Below are 17,749 nucleotides of genomic sequence, written 5' to 3'. Positions count from 1 at the left end.
ACTACAAGAAAGCCAAAAAATTAAAAATCCCTAATCACACCTCTCCCTTTAGACATACTGCCAACATTTGTACATGTTCTTTCCTTCAAAGCTGAACACTGAACACCACAAGGAACACACATGAAAAACAAAGATTAGTCACTTTTGCCATGCTTGATGAGTTCCATCTTTTTCTAATTGGAGGTCACACACTGTGACCCAGGATAATTTTTGGCAGACTGTTTAAAAGAGTTTTGAACTTGTATGCCCTTAAGTAGTTTGTGCACTTTCCATTTCAGTTGTTAGCTGCCTGGGCCTTGAAGGTATTTGTGCTTGTTCTCCTAGAAATTATTTCAAGCTTATGCAACTTATGCTTGCACTTAATACTAGAATAACTTTTTTCCATTTTCCACTTACTTGGTTAAAAAAACAGACAAATTGCAATGTAATATTGAAATACTTTCATAAACATGGCTGCTTAAAGATTCAGTGCTGTGAATCTGGACTATTGCTTGACAAGCAGACCACTACCGAAAACTCAAATTGTTATTTTTTAATCAGCTGGTGTTTGAAAGTTTAAATTTAGAATGCTAAGACCAGATCATCAATTTATAATGAACAAAATACAAGCTGTTGGAAAGTCACACTTCAGAAAGTTGAGAATGACTGACTAGCTAACTATAGTAATTGTTTTGGCTTGAATTTTAGTTCAGTTCCGCTCTTTGACTTGAAGAGAGCTTGGAGCTCCAGTCAGGCCCCACTATGGAGGAAACGGTGGGAAGACTTTGCCAACTAACCCTGGCATCTAAGAGCAGCTTCGGGGGCCACATTCAGTGACCTTGATGAGCATTCCTGGCAGCTGGTGACATGATGGCTTAGTGCCTGGCACTTCCTGAAGAAGCTAGATCAGCTTGGGAGGTAATCAGTCCCTCACATGGCAGGACAATGTGTGTGAGTTCCGGGGAATGCATGCGGGACCTTTGGAGGAATGTTGATCTAGGGCACTTTACAAAGGATCCTGCCCAAGAAGGCAGTTTGCCAAGGCGAGGAGATGCTCAGATGTAAGAACGACTGGGATACAAGGTTAGGGGAGGTCTGGAGTGGCCAGCAAAGAGGAATCAGAGTTGAAGAAACCTAGCAGAGGGGGCTTCTGAATAACCCAATGGGAGAAAAAAATAAACTCTGAACGTTGTTAATACCAGTGGGTGAAAACTGAAAAAGAACTTCGCTTTTCCTTGGCCTTTCCACTGCCTCCACACCTCCACTCCATACTAACTTGTGAAGACTGGGGTAGAGGTGCGAGGCAAGAAAACAACCAACCACATCCCCTTGCTAATGAGGAAGGCAGATGGCCATCCACAGTCAGCCCTAGCTGAATAAGAGAGGAGAGATGGGGGATATGTCTCATATTCATCTCCACATTCTCATTTCTGAACTGAGCCTAAGACTGTAGCTTAAAACGGACTGAAAGCTCCTGGACTACAAAAGAGAGAGAGGAAAAAAAGTCATGAGACTGCACAAGTTTTCTTCTAGGAAACTGGGAAGCAACAGCTTACATTGAACAATTTTGAAAGAACATGGGAGGAAAAACTAAAGCTCCCATCTGACAACATCTCACAAATTGACCTATTCAATATGCATGTGTGCAAAGTCGCCTCAATTGTTTCTGGCTGTTTGCGACCCTGTGGACTGTAGCCCGCCAGGCTCCTCTGCCCATGAGGATTCTCCAGCCAAGAATACTGGAGTGGTAGCCATGCCCTCCTCCAGAGGATCTTCCCAACCCAGGGATCAAACCCACGTTTCTTAAGTCTTCAGCATTGGCAGGCAGATTCTCTACCACTGGCGCTATACCACTTTGTATATACATATAGTTTCTTACCTATATTAAAATTAGGAGTATAAAATATTAATACTTTTAATGACCAGTTCTATTAAAAACATGAAATTAAGATTGTAGTTTAATCATAGAGCCACATAAAGATCAAATATCACACTACCTTGTTATGATGTAGCCATAAGTATTTTAATTTTTTAAACCTAGAAAGATCAATGACCTCTGCCAGCTCCCTAGAAAGGAAAAGAGAAAGTGAGTATTAGCAACAATTAATTTATTCATGTCTAAAGTTGCTTATATAGTTTGACTTGGGGAGAATAGAAAAGGCCTCTTTCTGTCCTTTCAAAATTATTGGCACATTTATACAGGCTAATTTCCTACATTCCACCTTTAAAACTTCATTCTTGGATTAAGATTTTTGTTAGCCAGTTAAAGTAAATACATTTATCACATTAGTAGAATTTATACCTCATTATGACTGAATTTATTGGGACCTTCATTTTAAAAGACTTCACTGAGGAGAGGCCAGAGGAACAAAAGTAAGGGCAGAAGACACCAAACTTAAGGTCAATGTGGGAAACAGCATCGGCTCCTGCTTCAATGCTGCCTACACGGTCTTCAGTTTGAGGTTGTCCAGATCTTGGCCAAACTGGATTTAAGACATGGAAACTGCAGGACCCGAAGAGGCAGAGAGTGAGTGAAGTGTTTTATTCTCCCATTGTTGATTATCATATGTGTGTGTGCTAAGTCACTTCAGTCATGTCCAACTCTTGTGACCTCATGGACTGTAGCCCACCAGGCTTCTCTGTCCATGGGATTCTTTGCCACTGAGTCACCAGAGAAGTCCATAATTTTTAATATTTTGCCACATTTATGTTCACTCTTATCTGTAGACACAATTTACCTATTTGATAGTTGGTAAGTTTCTTGGTGAATCGTTTGAAAATAAGTTGTAGACATGACTCCAGGGCTCTGATTCATAAATACTTCAGCACACACATCCCTCAAATGACAGTCTCCTGCTTAACCACCATACCAATATCAAACCTAAGAAAATTAAAATTGAATTCAATGATATCATCTAATACACTGCTGTTGCTGCTGCTGCTAAGTCACTTCAGTCGTGTCCAACTCTGTGTGACCCCATAGACTGCAGCCCACCAGGCTCCCCCGTCCCTAGGATTCTCCAGGCAAGAATACTGGAGTGGGTTGCCATTTCCTTCTCCAATGCATGAAAGTGGAAAGTGAAAGTGAAGTTGCTCAGTCGTGTCCGACCCTCAGAGACCCCATGGACTGCAGCCTACCAGGCTCCTCCATCCATGGGATTTTCCAGGCAAGAGTACTGGAGTGGGGTGCCATTGCCTTCTCCGAATACACTGCTGTTCATATTCAAATTGTTCCTGTTGTCCCTACATTTCTTTTACAGATTTTTTGCTTGTCTAAACCCAGAATTGCATCAACATTGATGCACTGGTATAACCCATTTTCAGTTGGTATAACCCATTGTTTGTTGTTTAGTTGCTAAGTTGTGTCTGACTCTTTGTGATCCCATGGACTGCAGCATGCCAGGCTTCCCTGTCCTTCACTATCTCCTAGAGTTTGCTCAGATTCATGGCCATTGAGTTGGTGATGCCATCCAATTATCTCATCGTTTGCCTCCCCCGCTTTTCCTCCTGCCCTCAATCTTTCCCAGCATCAGGGTCTTTTCCAACAAGTCAGCTTTTCCCATCAGGTGACCAAAGTATTGGAGCTTCAGCTTCAGTATCAGTCTTTCCAATGAATATTCAGGGTTGATTTCCTTTAGGACTGACTGGTTTGATTTCCTTCCAATGAATATTCAGGGAAGTCCAAGGGACTCTCATGAGCCTTACAATATGAAGGCATCAATTCTTTGGCATTCAGCCTTCTTTATCATTCAACTCTCACATCCATACATGACTACTAGAAAAACTATAGCTTTCACTATACAGACCTTTTTTGGCTAAGAGATCTCTTGCTTTTTAATATGCTATCTAACTTGGTCATAACTTTTCTTCCATGGAGCAAGCATCTTTTAAGTTCATGGCTACAGTCACCATCTGCAGTGATTTTGGAGCCCAAGAAAATAAAATCTGTCACTTTTTTCACTTTTTCCCCATCTATTTGCCATGAAGTGATGGCACTGGATGTCATGATTTTAGTTTTTTGAATGTTGAGTTTTAAGCCAGATATTTCACTCTCCTCTTTCACCCTCATAAGAGGCTCTTTAGTTCCTCTTCATTTTCTGCCATTAGAGTGGTATCATCTGCATATCTGAAGTTGTTGATATTTCTCCCAGCAATCTTAATTCCAGCCTGTGGTTCATTCAGCACAGCAGTTTGCATGATATACTCTGTATAATCCATTAGTCTTCCTAAATTAAAAATAATCCCCTTCTCTCCTTTATTGCCTTCAAACGCTTCCTTTCTGAAGAGTCCAGGACAGTTGTCTGATAGAATTTCTCACATTCTTGATTGGTCTGATTGCTACCTCATGATTAAATTTAAGGTAGATCATTTTTTAATTACAACAGTGGTAATTACTACACATCAGGAGGCAAAATGATGCCACTTTGTCCCACTCTTTGTGAAGGTTGTGTGTGTGTGCTCAGTCACTAAGTCGTGATCAACACTTTGCAACCCCATGGACTGTAGCCTTACAGGCTCCTCTCTCCATGGGAGTCTCCAGGCAAGAATACTGGAGTGGGCTGCCATGCCCACCTCCAAGGGATCTTCCTGACCCAGGGATCTCTTATGTCTCCTGCATTGGCAGGCAGATTCTTTACCACTGAGCCACCTGTTCACCCTGTTGGTGAAGCTAAGTTCAGTGATTTGGCTAAGGCTGTATTTTCCAGTTCTCTTCATTGTGAAAGTATTTACAAATTTTATTATTGAAAAGCAATATCTGGGGCAAAATTCTGAGTGATTTGACACTGGACATACTGCAAAATGATCACCAGATGAAATCCAGTTGCTGAAACCATACAAAGTTAATACAATATTATTAACTGTATTCTCATACATTCCATCCCCAACACTTACTTATTTTACAACTGAAAGTTTGTATCTCTTGATCATGTTCACCTGTTTCATGCCCTACCCCCAAATCCCCCTCCCTTCTGGTAACTGCCAACCTGCAGAGAATAGTTTGGTGGTTCTCAATAACTATTTATTCGATGGCTTTAGCTTTGATTAATAATATTGACCTAAATCAGTACATTTTGGATTATGAAATGATAATGTTTCTAATCCTCTCATTATTTTTACATTTATTAGCTGGTACTTGGTAAAAAAAGATCTGCTTCACACCTTTCTTTCTCTCATTCCTTCTCATCGTCATCCTTCTCAGATTTGAAGAGTTTTTTCTTTATCTTTTATCAATTTAAAAAAAAATTCTCAGGTTATCCCAAACAGAAGACTTTTCAAGTAGACCACCTTGTCCTTTTGACAGGTGCCATTAGTCTTCAAGCACTTCCCTGATACAACAAAATATTCTGGGTTCCTTCAAAGCAACTTGTAATATATTTGTATACATAATGCATTCTCCTCTTTCACTGAAAATGTGCAGCTAATTTTGGACACTGACACACTTATTGCACCGGACAACAAGGCTGGTATGTCAGCTCCACATTTTTCCTGTGAAAAATTAAGCAGCCACTACATGGTGGCAGAGAAACTCAAGCCCCATTTAGAGTGTTTCTACAAGGATTCCCAGAAAAGTTATTTTCATATATTAATGCTGTAAAATATCAACTTTGTCACATCACTGTCAAATTAATTTTCTTGCAATAGTTGTACTGACATTCTGCTATAGATGATACAATAAAATGGCTCACTTTTGAGGAGAATTTAGCTTAAGTCAGAACAGTTTATTTTGCATATAAATTTGTCCTAAATTAATAACAGGTTATTACATTTTAGGGTGAGGCTAGTGGAATCCCAGGGACAGGGGAGCCTGATGGGCTGCCGTCTATGGGGTCGCACAGAGTTGGACACGACTGAAGCGACTTAGCAGCAGCAGCAGCAGCAGTGGAAGACAATGATAGAAACTCTACTACTGGAGGCAGTCCTAAGATGGCAGAGGAATAGGACGGGGAGACCACTTTCTCCCCTACAAATTCATCAAAAGAACATTTGAGTGCTGAGAAAATTCCACAAAACAACTTCTGAATGCCGGCAGAGGACATCAGGCACCCAGAAGAGCAGCCCATTGTCTTCAAAAGGAGGTAGGAAAAAGTACAAAAGACAAAAAGAAAGACAAAAGAGGTAGGGACAGAGCTCCATCCCGGGAAGGGAGTCTTAAAAAAGAGAGAAGTTTCCAAACACCAGGAAACACTCTCACTGATGAGTCTGTGGTGAGCCTTGGAACCACAGAGGGCAACATAATTGGGAGGAAAAATAAATAAATAATTAAAACCCACAGATTACCTGCCCAACGGTAACTCTCCAGTGGAGAAGCAGTGCAGATGCCTGCATCCGCCACTAGCAAGCTGGGGCTGGGCAGGGAGGTGTGGGCTGCTTTGCTTAGAGTAAGGACAGGGCCTGAATGCCCCAAGGGCAATCTGAGGGAACTAACTTGGGTTAGCAAATCAGACTGTGGGATAGCTACCACGCGAAAAGCCCTAACCTAAGAAGGCAATGGCACCCCCACTCCAGTACTGTTGCCTGGAAAATCCCATGGATGGAGGAGCCTGGTAGGCTGCAGTCCATGGGGTCGCTAAGACTCGGACACGACTGAGCGACTTCACTTTCACTTTTCACTTTCATGCATTGGAGAAGGAAATGGCAACCCACTCCAGTGTTCTTGCCTGGAGAATCCCAGGGATGGGGGAGTCTGGTGGGCTGCCGTCTATGGGGTCACACAGAGTCCGACACGACTGAAGCGACTTAGCAGCAAGACACTGTCAGGCCCACCCACAGAAAAAAGGACTGAGCAGAGCTAGCCGGCTGCAGTCCGGCCCATCCCCCAGCGGAGACAGGCAGGCGAGGGCAGCCAGAGCCCGAAGGGGGCAATCACAGACCCAGAGAGGCATTATCTACCAAACTGTAAGCGGGTTTCGTCGCTAACCAAGACTTCTTGGGATTCTGGACTGTCAACATCCGCCTGAGAAGGTGCGCCAGTTGTACACCCAGAAAACCAATTGGCAGGGATAGGGGAGGCACTAAGTCGCAGCGACCGTGCTCGCCAAACATCTGGTCACCTGAGCTGCTCGGATCTGGGAAGGGCACAAAATGCAGGCCCAACAGAGTCTGCGCCTCTGAGGACTACCCGAGTACCTGAACCTGAGTGGCTTAGATCTGGGAGGTGCATGCATCCCAGGGCTGGCCTTGGAGGGTTCCTGGCAGAGCAACCTAGAGCCTGAACAGTGTGGGCAGGGAGGGCACATGCACCATGAGCGGGGCAGGCCCAGTGTGGCTGAGACACTGTGAGCACACACCAGTGTTATTTGTTTGCAGGGTCCCTCCCTCCCCACAGCTTAACTGAACAAGTGAGCCTAAAAAAGTGTCCACCACCGCCCCCTTGTGTCAGGGCGAAAATTAGACACTGAAGAGACCAGCAAACAGAAGCAGCTAAAACAGAGGGAACCTCCTTGGAAGTGACAGGTGCAACAGATTAAAACCCTGTAGTTAGTACTGACTACATAGGAAGGGGCCTATAGATCTTGAGAAATATAAGCTGGATCAAGGAAATATCCAAAAATGAACTGACTCCACACTGCCCACAACACCACCAGAGAAAGTCCTGGATATATTTTTACTAGCATTCTTTAATAAAAAAAAAAATTTTTTTTTCATTTTAAGTCCTTTATTATGCCCATAATTTTCATTTTTATAACCTACTATTACTTTGCAAAAAAAGAGAGACCCTATTTTTAAAGCAAACTTCATATATGTATATTTTTTATAATTTTTGTGATTTTTTTTTCTTTTTTGTTAATATTGTATTTTTTAAAATCCAGCTTCTACATTAGACTTTTAATCTTTGCTTTTTGGTATTTGTTATTAATTTTGTACCTTTAAGAACCAAATCTTCAGTACCCATTTTTACTGAGAACAAGATTACTGGCTTGACTGCTCTCTCTCCCTTTGGACTCTCCTTTTTCTCCACCAGGTCACCTCTATCTGCTCCCTCCCCCTTCTCTTCTCTACCCAACTCTGTGAATCTCTTTGTGTGTTCTAGACTGTGGAGAACACTTAGGGAACTGATTACTGGCTGGATCTGTCTCTCTCATTTTGATTCCCCCTTTTATCCTCCTGGCCACCTCTGTCTCCTTCCTCCCTCTTCTCTTCTCTATATAACTCTGTGAACATCTCTGAGTGGTCCAAACTGTAGAGCGCACATAAGGAAGTGATTACTGGCTAGCTTGCTCTCTCCTCTTTTGATTCCACCTCATCTCATCCTGGTCACCTCTATCTCCCTCCTCCCTCTTCTCTTCTCCATGTAGCTCTGTGAACCTCTCTGGGTGTCCCTCACTGTGGAGAAACTTTTCATCTTTAACCTAGAGGTTTTATCAATGGTGCTGTATAGATGGAGAAGCCTTGAGGCTACTGTAAAAATAAGACTGAAAACCAGAAGCAGGAGGCTTAAGTCCAAATCCTGAGAACACCAGAGAACTCCTGACTCCAGGGAACATTAATCGACAGGAGCTCATCAAACACCTCCATACCTACACTGAAACCAAGCACCCCCAAGGGCCAAAAAGTTCCAGAGCAAGACATACCATGCAAATTCTCCAGCAACACAGGAACACAGCCCTGAGCTTCAATATACAGGCTGCCCAAAGTCACTCCAAACCCATTGACATCTCATAACTCATTACTGGACACTTCATTGCACTCCAGAGAGAAGAAATCCACCTCCACCCACCAGAACACTGACATAAGCTTCCCTAACCAGGAAACCTTGACATGCCACCCATATAACCCCACCCACAGCAAGGAAACTCCACAATAAAGAGAACTCCACAAACTGCCAGAATACAGAAAGGCCACCCCAAACACAGAAATATAAACAAGATGAAGAGACAGAGGAATACCCAGCAGGTAAAGGAACAGGATAAATGCCCACCAAACCAAACAAAAGAGGAAGAGATAGGGAATCTACCTGATAAAGAATTCAGAATAATGATAGTGAAAATGATCCAAAATCTTGAAATCAAAATGGAATCACAGATAAATAACCTGGAGACAAGGATTGAGAAGATGCAAGAAAGGTTTAACAAGGACCTAGAAGAAATAAAAAAGAGTCAATATATAATGAATAATGCAATAATTAAGATCAAAAACACTCTGGAGGGAACAAATAGTAGAATAACAGAGGCGGAAGATAGGATTAGTGAGGTAGAAGATAGAATGGTAGAAATAAATGAATCAGAGAGGAAAAAAGAAAAACAAATAAAAAGAAATGAGGACAATCTCAGAGACCTCTGGGACAATGTTAAACACCCCAACATTCGAATCATAGGAGTCCCAGAAGAAGAAGACAAAAAGAAAGACCATAAGAAAATACTTGAGGATACAATAGTTGAAAACTTCCCTAAAACGGGGAAGGAAATAATCACCCAAGTCCAAGAAACCCAGAGAATCCCAAATAAGATAAACCCAAGGCGAAACACCACAAGGCACATATTAATCAAATTAACAAAGATCAAACACAAAGAACAAAGATAAAAAACAGCAAGGGAAAAACAACAAATAACACACAAGGGGATTCCCATAAGGATAACAGCTGATCTTTCAATAGAAACTCTTCAGGCCAGGAGGGAATGGCAGGACATACTTAAAGTGATGAAAGAAAATAACCTACAGCCCAGATTACTTACCCAGCAAGGATCTCATTCAAATATGAAGGAGAAATCAAAAGTTTTATAGACAAGCAAAAGCTGAGAGAATTCAGCACCACCAAACCAGCTCTCCAACAAATGCTAAAGGATCTTCTCTAGACAGGAAACACAAAAAGGGTGTATAAACTCTAACCCAAAACAATAAAGAAAATGGCAACGGGATCATACTTATCAATAATTACCTTAAACATAAATGGGTTGAATGCCCCAACCAAAAGACTGGCTAAATGGATACAAAAATAAGACCCCTATATATGTTGTCTACAAGAGACCCACCTCAAAACAAGGGACACATACAGACTGAAAGTGAATGGCTGGGAAAAGATATTTGATGCAAATAGAGACCAAAAGAAAGCAGGAGTAGCAATACTCATATCAGATAAAAAAGACTTTAAACCAAAGGCTGTGAAAAGAGACAAAGAAGGACACTACATAATGATCAAAGGATCAATCCAAGAAGAAGACATAACAATTATAAATATTATGCACCCAACATAGGAGCACCGCAATATGTAAGATGAATGCTAACAAGTATGAAAGGGGAAATTAACAATAACACAATAATAGTGGGAGACTTTAATGCCCCACCCACACCTATGGATAGATCAACTAAACAGAAAATTGACAAGGAAACACAAACTTTAAATGATACAATAGACCAGTTAGACCTAATTGATATCTATAGGACATTTCACCCCCAAACAATGAATTTCACCTTTTTCTCAAGCACACATGGAACCCTCTCCAGGATAGATCACATTCTGGGCCATAAATCTAGCCTTGGCAAATTCAAAAAACTTGAAATCATCCCAAGCATCTTTTCTGACCATAATGCAGTAAGATTAGATCTCAATTACAGGAGAAAAGCTATTAAAAATTCCAACATATGGAGGCTGAACAACACGCTGCTGAATAACCAACAAATCACAGAAGAAATCAAAAGAGAAATCAAAATATGCATAGAAATGAATGAAAATGAAAACACAACAACCCAAAACCTGTGGGACACTGTAAAATCAGTGCTAAGGGGAAGGTTCATAGCAATACAGGTATACCTCAAGAAACAAGAAAAAAGTCAAATAACCTAACTCTACACCTAAAGCAACTAGAAAAGGAAGGAATGAAGAATCCCAGGGTTAGTAGAAGGAAAGAAATCTTAAAAATTAGAGCAGAAATAAATGCAAAAGAAACAAAAGAGACTATAGCAAAAATTAACAAAGCCAAAAGCTCGTTCTTTGACAAGATAAATGAAATTGACAAACCGTTAGCCAGACTCATCAAGAAACAAAGGGAGAAAAATCAAATAAATAAAATTAGAAATGAAAATGGAGAGATCACAACAGACAACACAGAAATACAAAGGCTAATAAGAGACTACTATCAGCAATAATAGGCCAATAAAATGGACAACTTGGAAGAAATGGACAAATTCTTAGAAGAGTACAACTTTCCAAAACTGAACCAAACCAGGAAGAAATAGAAAATTTTAACAGACCCATCACAATCATGGAAATTAAAACTGTAATCAGAACTCTTCCAGCAAACAAAAGCCCAGGTCCAGATGGCTTCACAGCTGAATTCTACCAAAAATTTAGAGAAGAGCTAACACCTATCCTACTCAAACTCTTCCAGAAAATTGCAGAGGAAGGTAAACTTCCAAACTCATTCTATGAGGCCACCATCACCCTAATACCAAAACCTGACAAAGATGCCACAAAAAAAGAAAACTACAGGCCAATATCACTGATGAACATAGATGCAAAAATCCTTAACACAATTCTAGCAATCAGAATCCAACAACACATTAAAAAGATCATACATCATGACCAAGTGGGCTTTATCCCAGGGATGCAAGGATTCTTCAATATCCACAAATCAATCAATGTAATACACCACATTAACGAATTGAAAAATAAAAGCCATATGATTATCTCAATAGATGCAGAGAAAGCCTTTGACAAAATTCAACATCCATTTATAATAAAAACTCTCAAGAAGGCAGGCGTAGAAGGAACATATGGCTGGATGGCATCACTGACTCATTGGACGTGAGTCTGAGTGAACTCTGGGAGTTGGTGATGGACAGGGAGGCCTGGTGTGCTGCGATTCATGGGGTTGCAAAGAGTTGGACATGACTGAGCGACTGATCTGATCTGATATATGACAAACCCACAGCAAACATTATCCTCAATGGTCAAAAATTGAAAGCATTTCCCCTAAAGTCAGGAACAAGACAAAGGTGCCCACTCTCACCACTACTATTCAACAGAGTTTTGGAAGTTTTGGCCACAGCAATCAGAGCAGAAAAAGAAATAAAAGGAATCTAAATTGGAAAAGAGAAGTAAAACTCTCACTGTGTGCAGATGACATGATCCTCTACATAGAAAACCCTAAAGACTCCACCAGAAAATCACTAGAGCTAATCAATGAATATAATAAAGTTGCAGGATATAAAATCAACACACAGAAATCCCTTGCATTCCTATATGCTAATAATGAGAAAATAGAGAAATTAAGGAAACAATTCCATTCACCATTGCAATGAAAAAAATAAAACACTTAGGAATATATCTACCTAAAGAAACAAAAGACCTATATAGAAAACTATAAAACACTGGTGAAAGAAATCCAAGAGGACACTAATAGATGAAGAAATATACCATGTTCATGGATCAGAAGAATCAATATAGTGAAAATGAGTATACTACCCAAAGCAATCTATAGATTCAATGCAATCCCTATCAAGCTACCAACGGTATTTTTCACAGAGCTAGAACAAATAATTTCACAATTTGTATGGAAATACAAAAAGCCTCGAATAGCCAAAAGAAATCTTGAGAAAGAAGAATGGAACTGGAGGAATCAATCTGCCTGACTTCAGGCTCTACTACAAAGCCACAGTCATCAAGACAGTATGGTACTGCCACAAAGACAGAAATAAAGATCAATGGAACAAAATAGAAAGTCCAGAGATAAATCCACACACCTATGGACACCTTATCTTTGACAAAGGAGGCAAGAATATACAATGGATAAAAGTGGTGCTGGGAAAACTGGTCAACCACTTTTAAAAGAATGAAACTAGAACACTTTTTAACACCATACACAAAAATAAACTCAAAATGGATTAAAGATCTAAACATAAGACTAGAAACTATAAAACTCCTAAAGGAGAACATAGGCAAAACACTCTCCAACATAAATCACAGCAGGATCCTCTATGACCCACCTCCCAGAATATTGGAAATAAAAGCAAAAATAAACAAATGGGACCTAATTAAAATTAAAAGCTTCTGTACAACAAAGGAAACTACAAGCAAGGTGAAAAGACAGCCTTCAGAATGGGAGAAAATAATAGCAGATAAAGCAACTGACAAAGAATTAATCTCAAAAATATGAAAGCAACTCCTGCAGCTCAATTCCAGAAAAATAAATGACCCAATCAAAAAATGGGCCAAAGACCTAAACAGACATTTCTCCAAAGAAGACATACAGATGGCTAACAAACACATGAAATGATGCTCAACATCACTCATTATCAGAGAAATGCAAATCAAAACCACAATGAGATACCATTTCACACCAGTCAGAATGGCTGCTATCCAAAAGTCTACAAGCAATAAATGCTGGAGAGGGTGTGGAGAAATGGGAACCCTCTTACACTGTTTGTGGAAATGCAAACTAGTACAGCCATTAGGGAGAACAGTGTGGAGATTCCTTTAAAAACTGGAAATAGAACTACCATATGACCCAGCAATCCCACTGGTGGGCATACACACTGAGGAAACCAGAATTGAAAGAGACATGTGTAGCCCAATGTTCATCGCAGCACTGTTTATAATAGCCAGGACATGGAAGGAACCTAGATCTCCATCAGCAGATGAATGGATAAGAAAGCTGTGGTACATATACACAGTGGAGTATTCAGTTCAGTTCAGTTCGGTTGCTCAGTCGTGTCCGACTCTTTGCGACCCCCATGAATCGCGGCAACTCAGCCATTAAAAAGAACAGATTTGAATCAGTTCTAATGAGGTGGATGAAACTGGAGCCTATTATACAGAGTGAAGTAAGTCAGAAAGAAAAATACCAATACAGTATACTAACGCATATATATGGAATTTAGAAAGATGGTAACAATAACCCTGTAAGTGAGACAGCAAAAGAGATACAGATGTATAGAACAGTCTTTTGGACTCTGTGGGAGAGGGCGAGGGTGGGATGATTTGGGAGAATGGCATTGAAACACGTATAATATCATATGTGAAACGAGTCACCAGTCCAGGTTCAATGCATGATACAGGATGCTCAGGGCTGGTGCACTGGGATGACCCAGAGGGATGGTATGGGGAGGGAGATGTGAGGGGGGTTCAGAATGGGGAACACATGTACACCTGTGGTGGATGCATGTTGATGTATGGCAAAACCAATACAATATTTTAAAGTAAAAAACAATAAAAAAAAAAAGAAAGAAATTCGACTACTAATGATGACAATGACTCATGCTGACAATGATACATTAACTCTGTTGTTACAGTATATGTTCTCCATGATTTCTCAAGGAAACATTGATATGATCCTTTCCATTTTCCAAGGGCAACAAAGACTTAGGCAAATAACCTAATTTACCCAGTTTATTGGCATCTGGACTGTGAAACATTTTTTGTACCTAGATGTATTAAATGATAACTTAGTATTCTGAGGATATAAAATGTATTATCCTTGAATTGAGAAGACCACTAATTATCCACTGTCAGAAAATCAATATTTCCTTTTTGCTACTGTTTTAAAGCTTTTCTTATTGTTATCTACTTATCCTAATGATCAATAGTGTACAGTTGTTAAAATCATGAAAGGCTTACAGATGCAATCTTTTGAAGACAAAAAAATATTTATTGTTATTGTAAAACGAACTGGTCTATGCTGCTAAGTCAGTTCAGTCATGTCCGACTCTGTGCGATCCCATAGATGGCAGCCCACCAGGCTCCCCCGTCCCTGGGATTCTCCAGGCAAGAACACTGGAGTGGGTTGCCATTTCCTTCTCCAATGCAGGAAAGTGAAAAGTGAAAGTGAAGTCGCTCAGTCGTGTCCGACTCTTAGCGACCCCGTGGACTACAGCCTACCAGGCTTCTCCACCCATGGGATTTTCCAGGCAAGAGTACTGGAGTGGGGTGCCATTGCCTTCTCCGAACTGGTCTATAGAGAGGATCAAAGTATGACCTTAAGTTTGTCAGAATTGCCTATCATACTTGCTCCATTCTAAAAAGTTTATTTTTTAAAATCTTAACTTTATTAGCTATTTATTCTCTTACCACCAAGAAATTCAGGGTCATTACAAAGATGACTATTATTCATGGCACTAATGAACTGAAACATATTAATATTTATCAAAAGAAATATGTTTATTAATAAAGGATTTCCTCAAATCACCAGAGAACAAGTGATTAACTTCATTGATAAAGTAGGACGTTTTCTTTAAAAAGTAGCTAAGTTCTGAATATTAAGTACAAGTAGAAATATGATAAGCCTCTTTTCTACATAGGCATCACTGGTGCACTAGTAAAGCCTGTGCTGTCAGCATCCAACTGAACACATGCTCTGTCTTCCACCTGGGCTCTACCTCAGGCACTGTGACTTGCTCTGAAGAAGAAGTCGGGAGCCGCGTTAGGCATTACTGACAGACTCACTTTGCCGCCTGCCACGTTGAGAAGTTGGAGTGGAATGAAAGGAAATTGTAAAATAAGGCAGAAGTTTTCCTACTTACCAGTAAAGTTAGTATGAAGGTTATTGGGTAGTGGTTATAGTAAAATAGGGGCTATTATTTTAGTATAGTGCTATAATAAGTCATTATCCTTTAATCACAGTAGTAATATTAACTGCACTAATGCTCATTGTTTACTGTGTACCAGACCCTTCCCTACTCTCAACTAACTCACTTAATCTTCACAATGACCCTGTGAAACAGGTAGTACTGTTATATGTAGGCAATAGGTTTGCCAGATAAAATACAGGATCCACAGTTACATGTGCATTTCAGAGAAACAACAAATGTCCCAATGTGATGTGGGGCATATTTATGCTAAAAAACTTATATTCATTTGTTTCTCTGAAATGCACATGTAACTGGTATTCTACATTTATATTGGCTAAACTGACAGCCCTAATAGGTTTATGACATGCCCAGGATCATCCAGTTGGAAGAGACAGAACTGGGATTCAAACTCAGCCTGACTCCATAATCTTTGTTTTTATTCATTTCAGGATCCTGCCTCTCCAATAGACTGTGAATGCCAAAAAGCATGGGCTCCTTGCCAGTCCACACAAGGGGAAAACAAGGGAAGAGAACATTTGAATCTATAAAACATAACATGATGCCCTTCTCTTTCTTACATAAAGTACACTTACTTTTGAGAAAGAAACAGCTCAAAGACATCAGCATCCCTCTTGTGGCCACATATCTTTAGCTGCTCTTCAATTGCCTGATAATATATAATTAATCTGTCAAGCCACATTCCACTGAGCAAAAATACTGAGACATTTGCAGTCAATAACAATAATGTCTACAAAAAGATCAAAAGAAAGGTGAATATGGAGGCAACTACTCTAAACTGATAAATTCCAACACTACAATTCAACATTACTTAATCATTTTTGTGGTTGAATTTCATTATCCTTAATCCTGGGCACAGATGTGTAAATAAATTTAATCAAGAGAAAAAAAATGTGCATGTGTGCTTATATACCAAAAACAAGCTTTTTATTCTCCATGAGGAAGAGTAATTTGGTCTTTAAATATCTGTAAATATTGCTTTAAGCATGAAGGACTGATATTTGGTAGATTTTCCATTTTTACAGAAGACAGTGTCAAGGTTGGAGATGGAGGGAGAAGAGTATAATGCACCCTATAAGTTCTCAATAAATGTCAGACAAATGAATGAATGAGTGTATGAATGTTATTTTTTTTCCTTTGCAAAGAAATAGTGTCTTCATGTTTTGAGAATTACTAATATACTTGGACCATGGGAATTTTTGGTGGAGAAGAAGCAATTTTTATTCCCATAGGTTTTTTGTTTGAAAATACATATCCAACAACAGCTATTTCACTGCTTTGCTTTTTCTTCTTAAGGTCCTTTACTAAATTACAAAATAACATTTATAGGCCATGTAGCCTAAGATGATATGGAAAAATTAAAGACCGTCTATAATTTGTCAATGAAGGAGTAAAGCTAACAAGACACAGCAGAAGTGGAAAGTATAATCATTGCACTTCTGGAATCTGACATACACTGTAATTATCAGGGTCAAAGCAATCACCAAATTTCAGAAATTTCAACCTGAATTTGTTGTGGGTGGTGAGGTTATACTGTCAGTAAGTGATTTATGGATTTTTGACATTGGTTTTGTTACCTAGTAGAGGACATGAAAAAGTTAGATTTAATGGGATGAACAAGTATCTAGAGGTGAGGAAGACAGATATCCCAGGGATGGAGAACAGCTGCTAATTTATACCCCAAACTTTCTTTGTGACCCTGTTACACAAGTTGGATCTTGGGGCTTGGAGAATTTATTGGTTCAGGTGTAGGCCTTTCCATTAGGGTATTTTGTGACCATGATAAATGAGCTGAATTTGGAGTTTAGAAAAACCCATTAGACATCCACATCTGGGTATTTTAATTTAAACATCAAAACCATCAGCTTGTACTATACACAGTCAATCTCAGTTTTGCCAAAGTGTTTTGAATGTTAAGGCTTAGTCAAAGTATAATTAAAATTTTGCAGCTCCCTTTTAAAATTGCAAGCTGGCTTCTAACTTAATCCCACAGTTTCACATCTAACACTCAGAAATACATCAGTACATACACACACAAGCAAAATGTGAATATCATTGCTCATCTCATACATACATTGTCTGTAGTTGTGAAATATGCCCAATTAATTGGAATAGGGGTTATAGTAAGATGCAACTTCACAGTAGGACATATGCAATAGCTTAAAAACAAAGAGAGATGGATATCTAGACCTAAAAAATATATCCAAAATATATTTTTAAGTAAAAATGCCATTGGCAGTATAATATT

General features: G+C 39.6%; 1 protein-coding gene across 1 annotated transcript in view; it reads right to left on the bottom strand.

Annotated features, from left to right (window-relative positions):
• Positions 1-16,280, bottom strand: part of LRRC72 (leucine rich repeat containing 72) — a 55,708-nt gene extending 39,428 nt beyond the window's left edge. Inside the window, exons 1-2 of the mRNA XM_055589909.1 lie at positions 16,077-16,280; positions 1,977-2,046 (exon numbers count right to left, since the gene is read on the bottom strand). Coding sequence (XP_055445884.1) covers positions 1,977-2,046; positions 16,077-16,183 — 177 coding nt within the window. The 5' untranslated portion in view covers positions 16,184-16,280. The remainder of the gene's footprint in view (positions 1-1,976; positions 2,047-16,076) is intronic.
• Positions 16,281-17,749: the final 1,469 nt, after the last annotated feature.

This window comes from Bubalus kerabau, chromosome 8 (assembly GCF_029407905.1).
Source record: "Bubalus kerabau isolate K-KA32 ecotype Philippines breed swamp buffalo chromosome 8, PCC_UOA_SB_1v2, whole genome shotgun sequence".
NCBI lineage: Eukaryota > Metazoa > Chordata > Mammalia > Artiodactyla > Bovidae > Bubalus > Bubalus kerabau.
The sequence above is the reverse complement of the archived record's forward strand: the minus strand, read 5'-3'. Positions and strand labels throughout refer to the sequence as shown.